A 15520-nucleotide genomic window follows, 5' to 3' on the forward strand; every position below is an offset into this window, starting at 1 on the left:
ATTCAAATGAATTGAAAAGACATTTAACTGTTCCAGCTATGTATGGCAACACCTGTCACATATATTTGGAATACTGAACTGTAGAAATTACAATGTTGCAGAATAGCGACATCTAGTGGTCACAATTTAGAACTGTTGAGGCATCTAAACAAATTGAGCTATTCAAAAACCACTCAGACAAACGGCACAAAGTAATACGATTGATGCTCAGAAGCACGAACTCAAACTGCCTTGTTAGACTCTGCCAAATTATAATTAAAATGCAGCAAACTTTGAAAGGGTGCATCTTCGTCAAAGCAAACAAAGCAGCCACAGCAGGTGTCAGCATTGGGCTCTTTTATTTGTCTCTCTTATGTGAAACGTCATTCACTACAGTTATGATTCATTAGTGTGCCTTCTGCTAGTATGGTTCTGGATGATGGCCTCGTGGTATAGAAAATGGGTGCATGGACTGTCAAATGGCAACAACATTAATTTTAGTATTTATATTTTAAAAAGGAGAAGACACAGCATAAAGCCACATCTATAGTCATTTTTTATATTAGCTCAATAAGAGACTTCAGAATATATTTGACTGGAGTATTACAATGCAGAAAATGTAATATTGCAACAGTTACAAATTTAAACAAGAACAAAAAAAAGCCCATATATTACTTACTACAGATCTAGAACCTGTTTAAGAATGATGATAAAATCTGGAAAGGGGGGGTAAGAAAAAGGTAAGAGAAACCATTGTTGCTGTAAATCAGCCCAAGGCATAAGTCAGCTCCCCCCTCTAGTGGCTACATCCAACAGTCATCTGACACTGTTGCATCAGAGCAGAGGCTACTGAGATGAAATGTTCCTTTCTGAAATACAATATTTGTCTCCCATCATTAGATACTACAAAGGTAGCAGCTGTTTTATGAACAAGATGTCCCGCCCGCAGGAGAGGTGTTGCTGGTGATTTGGGGCTATGTTGGAGTTGTCACGGGCTGCTGCTCCCCTCGGGGATCGATGAAGCTCTCGAGGCGATTGGGGAAATCAGTCATGCTGAAACTATAGAGTACAGCAGTGACGCACAGAGTAGTCACACAGGCCATATTGACAAATATGTGTGTGCGTTTGGGTAAGGGGGTGTAGTGTCAGCAGACCTCTGACATTGACACTATCGCCCTTTAGTTGCATGGCCCTACTTAACATGTTTGTTTTGCTCAAAATTCTTTGGATCTGAAATAATATCTGGCCCTGGCCTCTCTTTGTCCAATTCACAGTTTGGACACAGTTTTTTTTCCCCTTTGACCCTTATACCACCCTCCTCATTTTACATTCCAACATCTGCAAAAATAAAAACTGCATACACATCCTCTCAATCATCTTTTCTCCACCCTGTCGTCTGTGCATTTAACCCCTTTGTCTAAATGATCTCGCTGATTTGGAGCTCTCGTTCAAACCACAGCAAGAAGGTTTGGTGTGTGTGTGTGAAGGGGGGGGGGGGGGGGGTATTGGGAGAGAGAGAGACAGAAAGAGAGAGACGGGGGCAGAACAGAGACAGAAAGACAGAAAGAGAAAGCAGAACTGAATAGTGTCCTGGTACTCTTGGTACACTTCAGAATAAAGCCATCTGTTGTAACGTGGTGCACAACACACTTCTTTGTGATGTAGTACATACATTTTCACAACTAATTTAGGGGACACCAGTTAAATAATCTACATAGTTGACTGGATAAAAATATCCAAAATACAAGTTGTCCATGAAATTCCTGAAAAATCTTAGCTCCCACAGACTAGCTTGGTGTGCATGAAGGACACAGCTGTGCAATCCTGATCTTAACTCGGGTGTATGAAACGGACCCGCACAAGACTGGAATGGCAAACGAAACCATCAACATAAGGAAACTCCAGATATCGTTATTCAAAATCGGAAGGCACACAAAATGACGATAATCGGTAATCTTAATGTCCAAATTTTACCAAAACGTAAATGACTCAGTGAAGACTTGGGAGAAAGTGCTATGGTAGAATGAAACAGAAGATGAGTTATTTGAAGTCAACTTGACCTGCCATGTTTGGATGATGAAAAAATATGCACGTGCCCCAAGGAACCCGATAGTCAAGCATGAAAGCGGAAAACTGTCCGCACAGAGCGACTTCACTACATTGTATAAAAATCTGCTTTCCGCTTAAAAAACACACAAGACTTTGTCATGAATTAGTCTGCGGACCTCAAGCCAATAGAAAATCTGCGAAGGGAGCTGAAGACCAGCTTCTAATAGGGCTGACGAATAAACAAACAAACAAACAAACAAATAAATAAAGTACTATTATGTTTCATCCAGAATTCTATAACCACAAAAGAACCATCAATATTTTTTGTAATCAAACAAATATTCTTCTGGGATATTACATCATTATTTCTCCCATTGTGTGGGCTCGTGTCCTGCAGTTCCAGGTAAGGATATTTTTGTTGCAATCAGGAAATGTTCCTAATAGACAAAATCTTCTTACTTTGTATCACCTAAGAGAATAAACGGTTTGTTCTGCTCACTTCTGTACTTCTGACTGTGGCTTCCAATCTCATGCTTTGATCTTCTCATATGATTCAAACAGGCTTCAGGAGATTTTATGACACTCTCGAGCACATGTCTTATGCCCAGAGTGCAGAAAGCTTTGTTGAACACTTGCAATGCAGCTTGTCTTTCATAATGTCTGATCCCGAGTGTTACTATACTTATATTTTTGGACATTCCCTAGACTAACAACAGGTTGAGATTTGTAGAAATCACATAGACTGATCATTTTATACTTTGAATTTACAGAAGTTTTAGATTTACATTAAAAATATTAACAAGAAAAAAACTATGTCCAAAACGCCGAATCATCGATTCAACAAGTGTAATATTTGGTTAGTCCTCTAATGAGATCCAAACTGTCCTTGACCACACAATGATCATACTGTGCCCAACAGACACAACAGCTTGGCTCTTGTCCAATTACCCGAAGGAGGAACATCAATGGACAAAGACATTGATCCACATTGCCCCCCCCCCTTTCCCGGCCCTCGTTGCCACCACGGCAAACAGGATACCAAAAGTACCGACCAATTGTTGGCAGACATGGCATGAGAGGTCTGCTATAGTTAAAGACTTGATATTGGTGGAATGTCAAGGTCACTCAAGTCCCTGAGAATTAAAAACGATCCGGATACCGAAACTATAATACAACGCAAAATATCTTTGTCAACATAAGTACGTATATCCCAACAAGCATCACCGTATGGGTAAAACTGACAACCAAGATATGGATACATACCCAATGCATGAGTGTCTGCGGGTTGAAAAGCCGCCATGCATCTTCCGTTGGAAGCGAGAGTCTTTGTTCATCATCTTGTAGCGAGGTGGAAAAACAGCGATTTGAAATAGAAATTGTCAAATGTGAAGGAGAAATCAAGTCTGTGCTGGGAGAAACCATACCACGCGGGAAAAAGGTAAAAACAAATCACTTTGCCATTTGTTGAGTTTGGAGGGAAAACAAAAGCACGAAAGCCCACTGGTAAAGTCCGTCAGGATTTTGTGAGCTGATTGCTACATCAAGTCAGGCCTTGTTGAGTCCCTCTTGGTATTTCCTAGGTTCGCTGGAACCACTTTGCTTCCATCTCCATGCAGCATCAACGGCTCAACAGTGCAATAAGGTGGAGATTCAATTTATGATCCAGCTCCTGAGTCCGGCATTATGTTCATGTCCGCTTGTTTGTATGGAAAGGACGGAAGCAGACATGCTCACCACATGCCTAAAAAGGCAAAGAGTGCTGGCTGGTAGAGCCCTCGCATCACAGAGCTTTAGCGTCTCATCTCAGAGAAAAGTTCAGGAGGTTGAAACAAGCCAAGTGTGTAACCAAGGAAACAGTCAGTCGTCAGTATTCGAGTTGACTCAACTAATTCTTCAGTTGACACGATTCTGTTAGAAAATCACTCATCTCATTTAGGTCTGATTGCTGTTCTTCTGAGACTCCGAGACTGAGATCATCCAAATCAACAGAGAAGCAATAAAATGGATTTCCTTAATAAAAGGTCCCAGAACATGTTCCGCTCTCCAATAACCATAGTACAGAGGTGATCATTTGATCAAAAGTGTTCACCGAGAAGCTGCTTAGAATTAACCTTAGTGAGGGGGGAAAAAAAAAAAAGAGCTGGATTTATACTCCCATCGGATGCTCCCTGGAGAGGACCGTCCCACGTAGTCCTTGTCAGAAGGTTGTCTGCTCCCTCTTCTGTTCTCTCTTGAGAGTGGTGGGATTGAACTTGGGCTTGTAACAAACAAACAACACTATCTCCCCCGAGTATCAGAGACAGAGAGAGACGCTGCAGTGGATGAGGAGGGGTGGGGTGCAGCACATCATCCCAGAGAGGCAATGCGAGAAAGTCCCAATGAGAGACACGGGACAGAGAAGGCAGAGAATTGCACAGGCATCGCTGGAAATTTGCGTGGTACTGCAAAATTACGGTAAGACGGTTCTGAAAAAGAAAAAAGAGCGTGCGTTCCACTACGCTTTCCCTTTTCGTGTGAGCAACCTGCCTCTAAGCCAGCGGTAATAACAGTGCACTGGTTAATCAATACTTCAATATTGCATCTGTGTGGACTTTTTTTTTATTCTTTTCAAAAGTTGATTCCGTTTTCCTCTTTAATATTGAACTCTGCTCTCATGCGATCATATGCCCGGACCGGTTAACGTATTACCGCCTTCGGTCAAACAAATAAATGAACATACAATACATGTTTTGAGTAGGAGAGTGAAGCACGGGACTTAAGTGAAGCTGGCTGGAGTCAAATAAAATAATGTGAGCCAAAATACACAAACTAGGGAATATTGTGCCTTTCACGAGCAAACTATTTTCAACTGAGTCCAACCCCATTGGATTTGTGTTTTTTTTTGGACCATGCAAAATTTCACAATCGTCGCACTATATAAAAATAATCAATTGCTATCGTCTTGTATCACTCTCAAGTGGCATATACAAATAAATAAATTCTCATACCGCAGTGTGAATTTGGATTTCTGAGGGAGTTGCTATAGCATTTCTAATATGTAATCTAATCACAAATATTACATAACTCTGAACGCACATTCCCACAGTACTTCGACCAGTGCAGTGGCGGTTCCTGGCATGTACACCATGTGTGGCCACAAACGGTGCCCCCCAGAACAACAACTAAAAAATAAACAAACTATGTGTGAAATGATTTTTCACTGTGTAACGAGAGCTACAAGTTAATAAAACCCCACGCTCCAATGGGCCAGCCTTAGCCCCATGAGTGTCAAGTTGAGGAGGAGCAAATACCAAACAAGGACATCATAGATGATTTTACATCAAGGAAGGTCAGGAGGTAACCAAATGAGACATTAAACAAAGGATGATGGTCAAGAAAGTCAGGAGTGTTGTGTGTTTACTTGACTAAATGACTAAATCAGTTGTTTGTTTTGTCTTATAATGCAACTTGACATTGTGCTAAGCAGACATGAGACATTTTATTTTCATTGGAACTGTGCCCATGTATGAGCAAACTTCTTTACCCTAACTCAAGAGCCAGTGGAAAAAGGGTTCTTAATCAACTTGGACATTGAGTGAAAATAATGTAGGGGTCACATTTTAACATTGTGCTCCCTGCGACATTCATTTTCCGCGAGATCCTCTCTTTGTTTAATTTATCCTCCTTGCGAGCCATCCGGCAATAAATTTTCTTCCTCAATTCAGCCGTGACATTAGAAGACTCCACATATCCTTGCAGATGACTACTTTGCAGAACAGATCCATTAAAACGCCACAGTTTGACGTAGCTTTTCCTGAGTGAACCTTGAGATTTTATTCCAATGAACCCTACCCGAGTCTAATCTCAATTTTCTGCAGACACTAAAATCTAGGAAGACGTTTGTTTTTTTAATCAGATTGGCTTTGCTGTACATACTGGAGAAGGGTAATCATTGACAGAGGAAGGCGGCGCCTTTTGGTGTGCGGGCACTGTTTCCCTCATAAGTTTTCCCGCCATACTATACATAACAGTGTTTCTTTGTGACTGAACATCAACCGAGTACTCTCGAATTGGCATCAAGTGATCACGAGTCTTGCGTTCACCCAGTAAATGTTTGATCTGCATTCAAATCCTCAATAGGAGCTCACAGGCACAAACGCTTGGGAGTTTGCCGACAGCCAACGCAGCTGTGTTCTCGGGGTGTCCGTACCAAATAACAACCAAGATAAGATAAAAACCAGTGGCGGAATTATTATTGGAGAAAATACTTGACTTTTTCTACCTGTAATGAAAACAAAGACAATATCAGACTCCGTAATGGAGGTTTTGTTTTCCAGCCACGTGGATGCTATCTGTCTGAAGTATTTGCCCAACAAAGCGGAACAACAAACTCAGCTGATCCGGCGACAAGCGGGGATGTCGTATGTTGACTAAGGTGGATCCAGTCGAGTGGACAAAGCTTTGGAAAAACACTTACACCTTGAGGAAATTAAACACTAAAACTGACAGCTGCGGCAAACATACAGTACAATCAAGTCAAATGTCAAAGAAGTAAATCCAGATACAAATACGCAAAAAAGCGTCAAATCCGCAGACACGGCTAATCTCACCATCCTTGGACAGTGCATAATGTTAAAGCAAAACCAAAGTGTGAATTCCATGACACCACAGGACTTGATAATCCGGGAGCCAAAAATAAACGAACAAGAGCAGCTGAGAAGAGGGACTCCCACTAGTTACACCAACACAATCTAGCCTTGCAACGATCAGCAGAAGGTGAAAACACAATTGTGCGATTATTTTTGAGGGGAACTGTTAGTTCAGGACATTTGGAAATATGTAAGCGCAAAAACTGGCTAGCGGTATATTTTGGACTAAGTTGTAAAGTACTCATCGCCAAGTATTTTTTTGGAGCCATGCAAAAACCTTAACACAGGAGCCTTTGAGAAACAGACTCTACCTGGGCGTGTGTGCCAAAGTGAAGCGGCGCCTCTGGAGGTTGATGCTCCTGGCCATCATCATCTTTCTGAAGAACATGGGGGAATTTCGAGGAGACCCGCGTGGGGAGTCCCTAGGCGAGTTCTTTGGAGATCCACCAGGTGATCCTGTCTTTGTCCTCGGTAGGAGCTGAATAATAGGCAGCCTGTGCCTTCTTCTTTGTCCCTGAACTTCAACCTGTTCTTCTTCAGAACTCTCTGAGCAAAAATCACTCATGGTTAATTAGACTGCCTGCTCTGTGATAGTATGAGGCACTATTCTCAAATTCCTCTACGGTTTACTTCAACAGAATGTGTGGTGACATAACCACATGGCAGAATTTGTCCAGTCCAAATTCTGGTAGAGCCAATGCCTCTGGTCATTTAAAATCTTTTTAGATGGAATCCAAAAAGAGATACGTTTCTTTCTCGTCCCTTGCTGAAGGAGCACGGGTACATCAACCCGTCAACTCTATGTTGATGTACTCCCCTCCCTCCTACTCTGAGGCTTTGTTTACATTACAGCTAAGCCGTCCCCTTGCTCCAACTAAATATGGACGTCTGATTTACAGGGCAGCAGAATCATGACAGATCCCCTCCAGGTTTTGTCCCTCAACCGACTTTCATTCAATCCGAAAATAGAATCCAGCTCTTCAACTTGATAACTGTGCTACAAAATTACTACCGCTTCAAGTCCAAACATTCAGCTGTTGCTTGCCTTGACTCTCCAGCTCGCTTCGTAGTCATGTCAAGTGATTTTGCATACTCAGGATTTTCTTGCTGGTACAATTTGTTGGGGGAATTGCCTATTTCCATGCAGACAGCCTCTTTGCGTTTCACATGCTCCGAGATTACCAAGACAAGTCACATGAAGCTCCTCTGACTAAATCAGCAAGACAGCATGGGTGCTGTCACAACGGCGCTCTCTATCTGTGACCAGAGGCAACATCATCTCCACCCGCCATCCCTGACCCAACCCATTCGTTTATTGCTGGGGAGTAAGCAAGGGAACCTCGTGATTAAAGACTCGCAGATAAATCCAGTTTCTGTGTATACACAGTGAAATAACCCAAGGAGCTCAGGCATCTGACACGAGGCTCAACTGATAGGCAACAGTTGGGAGAAAGCTTAAAAAAACAAACAAAAAAAAATGGTTTCAGGCGTTGACACTTTCTTGCTCCAGTACATTTTGTATTCTTAAGTAATGTTTGAAACAGAGGCAGTCCCAGGTCAAGAAAAGCAACTATTAGGTGGAAGCTATCGCTTCCATTGCAAGACACCAATTTCAAATGCTTCAGCACCCACTATTTGAGTATTTATTACATATTTTACATAACAACAAATCTCATGGCGCACATCACTGAACGTTAGCGGCTTTGTTAACATGCCGTTGGTCATTCGTCATCTTTCGCCATGACGACCACACTTTTTACTACCTACCGCAACGCAATCAAGATTGGCTTCTAAGAAATTCACAAAGCAAAGAAAAGGTCATCAGATCTTTGGTTCTAGCCCCCATAAGGTAGCAGGAAAATTCAGCAGTGAGCAGAAGCAAGACTGACACCAAGGAGCAGCAGGCAGAGCAAAGGTTTTGATTTGGTTGCTCATTGTTACACAACAAACTTGTAAAATGTCATCTGACCCATGCGGTATCATCAATAATAACAGTTGCTATGAAACGATTTCAAATGTTTTGGGATAGAAGTCATCAAATAAAACAATAAGTTATGTTCTTGCTTTTGTACTTTTTAGGTTCGTCACTTTTTTGCCAAGGTGCGCAAATCGAAGTGACTGTTTTAGAAATGGAGTCGAACGTTCATAGCAGCACTCACTCTCTTATTTCTTCTGTTGCTTAGTAAACAGAGATTCACAGTTTTTAGTCACGTGTCACTTGATGCAAAACATCTGGAAGACCTGAAGGGATTATCTGGGCTGCCAAAATTCCCCAAAGGAGGATACAGTGGGTTACGACCATGGTGGGATTTGTATATTTAGAACAAAGCAACTGACCAAATATAGAGGCAGACTCACAGCAATATGTTGATGTTGCGTTTCTCTGAGTAGTTCAATGCCTAAATATCTTGGTGGGCTTAGACAGGACTTGTTTTGCACAAAACAACTCAGAAATTGGGTCACATTGACCCAAGTAGTGGCTCAGTCCAAGCATTGACTAAAATTGGGTTATTTTGGACAGTACCGTATTTTCCGGGCTATAAGGCGCACCTAAAAACCTAAAATCTTCTCAAAAGCCGTCAGTGCGCCTTATAGTCCAGTGCGCCTTATATATGGACTAAATTCCTAAATTCAAACTGGCCCGAAGCATTGTGTCATGAAATCAAGCATAAGTGGCCTGCTGAAGACTATGAATCATGAATCAAAAAGACTATGGATCATTATTTTGTGATTATAAAGTCATTTGTTGCATCTGAAGTTGAAATAAAAAAGATCAAATGGAGAATGATTTGATTTGGATTAAAAATCTGACATGATGCATTAATGGTGCGCTTTATAGTCCGATGCGCCTTATATAAGGATTAAGTTTTAAAATGGGCCATTCATTGAAGGTGTGCCTTATAGTCCGGTGCGCCTTATAGTCCGGAAAATACGGTAATTATGATTTACACACTGTAGCGACTGAATGTGGCAGGCGTGTCTTGAAGGGGCGTGGCCTCATGAGTCTCCAGGCCATTTTATATTTGTGTGTTTGTCCTGCTCAAACTCAAAACATTTATCGGTTCACTCTTTAAATTGGTGGGTCAATATTTTGATTGTACAAGACCTTAACACGACCCATACTGATGAGTTACAGCGACTAAGAAAAAAATGACCAGGTTGTCAGTATAGCTGTAGTTAAACGTAATACTAATTTATGACCAACATTTTCTAAGTCACATCTTTTCACTGTCAGCGGTCACCACAGCAAGTCACTGGCATGGAACAATATGGTTAGCAGTAGCCTCTTTAGACCAGAGGCCTTTTCCTGACACAAACCACCCATTTTCCATGGGGGGTCCATCTGCCTTGCCTTACTTCAACTGTCCAAAATGGCAACCATCTTCAGTTTAAAGAGTTGGATCAGAGTAGGTGAAGCTTACTACTTTATATGTGAGGACCGTGTATATTGTGAAAAGTACTGCCAACAAAAAAGAGAATTGCAGACTCACAAGGCTTTGGAGATACGACTAGTCAGTGACCAAAGGGTCCCAGGAGATCCAGAACCGGAATCCGACAGGGCATCCTCAAGTCTGTCCAGCACAGCGGGTCTGCATGACAGCCTGGGTAGATGCAGGGTGCCAGAGAAGAGCCTCTTGACTGCATATTTGACGTAAGAACTTTGGAGGGGCTCGGTGCAAGGGGTCTGGTGCGAAGACCCCCACTCTCTCTGAAAAGGCACAGACCATAGTGTTAAGACAGAGAACAGAAGGCTATGGAAGTAAAAGGACTCAATTGTTCATTTTAATAAGGTGATTCATTTTATGCACAGACCCTTTGGAAGGTCAACTGACCACTCCAAACTGTCTGTAGCTATGCTTGTAAGAATGATTGTGTATGTTTGCCCTGTGATTGGCTGGGGACCAATTCAGGGTATACTGCCCATGCCGCCCAAATACTCCTGCGATAGGCTCGAAACACAAGCGCGACCCTCGTGAGGATAAGCGGTTCGGAAAATGGATAGATGGAAAGACATCTAACAAGTTGGCTCTCACGATGAATTTGGCTCTAAGGCTCATTGGACCTGCTGCGTCAGTATTTTAAAACCAACACAAAAAGAGATTCTTTTCACAAGTATGCGACAGTATTTTAAAACCAACACAAAAAGAGATTCTTTTCACAAGTATCTCGTGACAACACAATCACCCCCAAGCTACACAGCATGTCATGATATTTGCCATTTGAACAATTATCTTTACAAAAACAGTGTATAAAGCATAATATATTGACAATGACACAAATTCTAAAAATATATTTTTATTTGATCTACTTTTCTTACCTCAGTGACATTAAAACATTTTGATGAGTTATTTCTCTTCATACTGTATCAGGGTAGCAAGACAACTGGAAAGGTGATGGAAAACTTGAGTTATTACATTTAAGATAATGTCATAGGCTGTCACTTCCTCAGGCGACTATTCCTCTACCTTCTCACAGTCCTCCGCTTGTAAAAAGTCCAGTGTCACATAAATTACTTTTCTTTTCTAAACAGGGGGGGGGGGGGGAGTGGATGAATCAGTATGGACAAAGTAAAAAGGCAAAAAAAAAAGAAAAAAGTAATCCATAAAGCAGAGCTGAGATCTGGTGAAAAATTAGCGTGTGTATCAGGATAGTGCGAATCGTGTGTCTTTATCTGGTTGGACAATCAGGGGACGTCATGTATGCAGAAGTTCTGGTTGGGCCACAATGTGCTGCCTAAAATCTTCCATGGCAGATCAACAGAGCTTCATATGACATTTTTATTCCAATAGAATAGTTACATACTTAGATTGGTACCATCTCAAAGTTAATCTAAAAGTGCATTTGAGTTCTTCCACATGTTTTTCTTTAACAGAACATATTCCCTAAGATGACATGAAAATTATACAAGACTGTGTGTTTTGCTGGTTTTCGATTATTGTATATTCTGACAGCCCTTGGTGAATATTCCATAACTCTGTTTCAGAGATTTGAATGAATACTGGGCAGCAATGCTGGGGCTGGCAATGCTTGAGGTCAACCATGTCCCAGGAATGTTACCATAAAGGAATGCAAGCACGCTGATGCATAACCAAAATGATTGCAATAAAGTTCACTTCTATTTTTCCATTTGTGCAATGCAATGCAATATTTCTGTGTGGTTTGTTTTTGCTGTTGCTTATTCAATACACATGTAGGAAAATATAAAAGCACTACCAGCTTGGGCCATCACTGCCATTAATATTCACGCAATAAATTTAGAAGGGGTAAATGTTTGTAGCGCTTGGCTCCTTTCAGGCGCTAAAGCTGTATGAATGAGTATGGGCCCCATCTAAAGGCCAAAGAGACAAGACAAATTTATACATTCAAAGGCTAGACATTTATCCCGTGCAAAATGTTATCAAGGCAAGCCCAGTGATTTTGTTTTAGACAGCAAACTATTGAAATCCTAAAGGATTCCATGACATTTGTGTCCATAGAAAAAGTAGCAAACCTCTTGAGTTCACACTTTATGAAACATGGGAGCAAAAGCAAAAGTAAAAGCAATGTTGATGTTTTTCTCATGAATGCTCAAACAACTTGCCACAGTGGCCACACCTGAAGCAGGGTCGGCATCGAGCCGCTTATTGTAAAGAGGCGCCGGTAGATGCTTCTGTGTCTCCACAGACCACGGGCTTGATGCCCTGCAAACACATAGTTAAGAGGTCAAAGGGCACAGCCTTGAGTCAAGAACTGTCAGTGCTGCGGCTATAAAGAGGCAACAAGTGTCTACCTTGTACATGCTGCAGATAAACGGGAAGAGAGAAGTTGTGGCTTTCTTCTGCAGGTCATCTGTGTGCACCTGGAAGTTTGTTGTTGACAAATTAAAAAGGGTTTGCAAAAAAAAAAATAAAAACAGCATGGCTAAACACAGGTTGGGCTGTTCATTGAAATTTAATTCTAGTTTCAATTTTGAAACATTGCCAGTGATAAGGTGAAATATTCCATCAGATAATTAGTGTTCACCCACAAACACTGTATGAATTAATTATATTATTTAAAAAAAAAAAAAAAAAGCATAATCACAAGTTTCACTATTCTCAATGTTAAGGCTTTGACTCCACGCATACAAGGCCCCATACTGCCCCCAAGAGGCTAAGGGAGCACACATCAAGAACAGCCAGTATTTTTTCTTATTTTGATTGCAATTATTTTAAGATTATATTATATTAAAGGTGTACTGAAAGTTGAGTTACACTGAATTTTCCCTCGGGGATCAATAAAGTCCCCGTGAGGAAGTGATGTAACAAGCAGCAGCAAAGCTCACCCCATTAATGGTCACCCAGGGTACAAACGTATGCGGAGGATCCAAAGCATTGGTCCTCAAAGCGTTCTGATGCATCAGCTGGTTTCCGACGTCTCCATCCACGCAGCTCATGAGGCGATCCCAGCTCAGTTGAGGACTGTAAAGATTAACACACTAGGCACAAATACGATATTTAGACGACACATTAGCGGTGAAAAGATGGAAGAAACCAAACGTTTCTCACACTCTTGGCAGATGCAATGACATCAGTGGAGGCCTCCATGCAGAAGATAATGAGGAAGGCATTGTCGCTCATGTTCAACAAACATGTCTAGGAAAAAAACCACAATATACTTCATAAAACTGCACAGACGAGACCTGGAAAATGTAAACATTTTCTGTTACAAATATGGTCAGTGACAGCAGTTGAGTGATGGGAAACTTTACCTGAATCATATTGCCAAGGCACTCCTGTTCTCCATGTTGGCACTTAAATACATACTTGCTACCACTGGATGATTCCTATTGTCCAAAAACATCCAAAGTCTAACACAAAATCAACAATTACACAAACGTTGTCTATTAATTATTAACCCGTTAACTATTTAAACAGTTATTTAATTCGAAAATATATCCACATTACCACGTGCACACATATACAAACATTATCTCAGTTGTTTATTTTCATTTCCCCTCTCAAAAAATGTCAGTTTTGTTTCAATTGAATATTACTTTGATGGAAAACATTTTCAAAAAATTCGTTGTCAAAAAAATGAGCATTTAAACAGTGGTGTTTACACTTTTTTGCATTCCATGAATGCAGCGTCTTTAACAAGTGCTTTATAAATTTTAAGGTTTGACTGTTATCAAGTTACGGAACATACTGTGTTCAACCTTTGAGGTGGGATGGCTGTATATGAAATTAAGCTGCTGTTCCATAATCAACAGGCTGCTTATACAAGTTCCCTTTCAGGGCCGTGATAATCCTCCCATGACAACACTATAGTGGAAATAAAACTAGATCATAGCCACATATACCTGTGCATTGCCAAAAGGGACCAGGTGGACAGAAAGGATGTCCTGTAGCAACACCCATGTGGGGTACAGCACCCGCGTGAGATAAAGTATGCAGTCGGGACACAGACTTTCATAGTAGACATCCAACTGGACAGGTTCCCCTGCCTGGCGTGCCTTGGTCAAGTTGGCGTGGTGACACTGTTTCAAAACCTGCATGAAGAAGGGCAACAATTTTCTATAATATTTCAGGGAACATTGTGTAGTGATTCTAAAAAATGTATGCGGAGGATCCCAGAAGATCACAGAAATCTCTTCTGGGGTGCATTAAGGTATATTAGTTTCTATGACGGATGAAGACCAGGTAGAACACAGGTGTCAAAGTCAAGGCCCGGGGGCTAGATACGGCCCGCAACATCATTTGATGTGGCCCGGGAAGACAAATTGTGCATCAAATTAGTGTGTCATTACTAGAATTGCAAATTGTCTTCACTTTTAATACCTTTTTTTTCTAGATATTTGACCAATTTTTACTCATCTTATTTGAAAACGAGTAATTTGTCAGTTTGTTTTGTAGCTTTTACTGTATATAATATGAGGTGCTCATACATTTATATGGGTTGACAGTCACAATGGCCCTCCGAAAGAAGCTATGACTACAATGCGGCCCGCGAAAAAAATTTGTTTGGCACCCCTGAGGTAGAACCTCTGTACATTTCAAACTACAAAGTTGTACTTTTGTTTTTAAGTACAAGACTTCTAACTGCAGTTCTACTTTTACTTTTTTTTTTACTAGACAGAGTATCGATAGTATTTGATTTCATATAATGAGTTTTAGGGTGGAAATTTGGTTGAAAAAAAAGTCTTGGAATCATTTTTTACACACAACGCAAACGACGTTTTACCTGTGTAGAACCAGACCGAATATGTTTTTATCGTTACACACAACGCAAAGGTTTAATACAATGTTTTACCTTAGAATAACCAGACCCAATATAAAGTTTATATGGTTAAAAATATCTTATTATCAATCTCACCCCGCATTGAACGGCTGACTCAGGAGATGAACACCACTGTGACGAAGTGTAAGGACATGGCAAAGACAGAGAACTACATTTAGATTTAAAGCTTACGATAAAAGTCAATATAAGCAGCAAAGCCACCTTCATTATCCGACAATAAACTTCGTATAAGCTCAATCTATAAGCAAGCCGTGAAAACGTACGGAACCTTTCGCCCTGCGTTTCCTTAATAAAGTACCGCGTCATCTTTGATTGGCTGGCGGCCTAGTGACGTTTTCGACGTCACTTGTAGCCACGCCCAGACCCTAACCCTAAAGAACAGGAGCGATATCTAGTGGCGTCATTTGAGAAAACAACCACGTCAAAAAGATGTACATTATACTATACCCTTAACAATTACATTGTAATCAAAAACATGAGGAGCCCCACATTTGCTTTGATTTTTTTTTTGTAAAGACAAACTATTGAATGGCAAATTGATATAAAGTTTTCCCATCTTGATTGAATGCCAATCCCACTATTTGCAGTGTCTTGTATAACAGGAT

General features: G+C 40.9%; 2 protein-coding genes across 7 annotated transcripts in view; both read right to left on the reverse strand.

The window, feature by feature from the left end:
- Positions 1-12498, reverse strand: part of pde4ca (phosphodiesterase 4C, cAMP-specific a) — a 34642-nt gene extending 22144 nt beyond the window's left edge. Inside the window, exons 1-3 of one of the 6 annotated variants that reach the window (XM_061295084.1) lie at positions 12427-12498; positions 12252-12337; positions 10148-10365 (exon numbers count right to left, since the gene is read on the reverse strand). In XM_061295084.1, the coding sequence (XP_061151068.1) occupies positions 10148-10365; positions 12252-12269 (236 nt within the window). In that variant the 5' untranslated portion in view covers positions 12270-12337; positions 12427-12498. Of the gene's footprint in view, positions 1-6967; positions 7731-10147; positions 10366-10974; positions 12338-12426 lie in introns of those variants that run through there. The other 5 variants (XM_061295082.1, XM_061295081.1, XM_061295085.1 and 2 more) reach the window with 5 other exon arrangements.
- Positions 12499-13385: 887 nt separating this feature from the next.
- Positions 13386-15227, reverse strand: LOC133165433 (gamma-interferon-inducible lysosomal thiol reductase-like). The gene is made up of 4 exons (XM_061295091.1): positions 15117-15227; positions 14991-15026; positions 13978-14166; positions 13386-13485 (listed from the first exon to the last, which is right to left on the reverse strand). Exons 1-4 carry the CDS (start codon positions 15219-15221, stop codon positions 13462-13464), a joined length of 354 nt encoding a protein of 117 aa, XP_061151075.1. The 5' UTR covers positions 15222-15227; the 3' UTR covers positions 13386-13461.
- Positions 15228-15520: the final 293 nt, after the last annotated feature.

This window comes from Syngnathus typhle, linkage group LG13 (genome assembly GCF_033458585.1).
Source record: "Syngnathus typhle isolate RoL2023-S1 ecotype Sweden linkage group LG13, RoL_Styp_1.0, whole genome shotgun sequence".
Taxonomy (NCBI): domain Eukaryota; kingdom Metazoa; phylum Chordata; class Actinopteri; order Syngnathiformes; family Syngnathidae; genus Syngnathus; species Syngnathus typhle.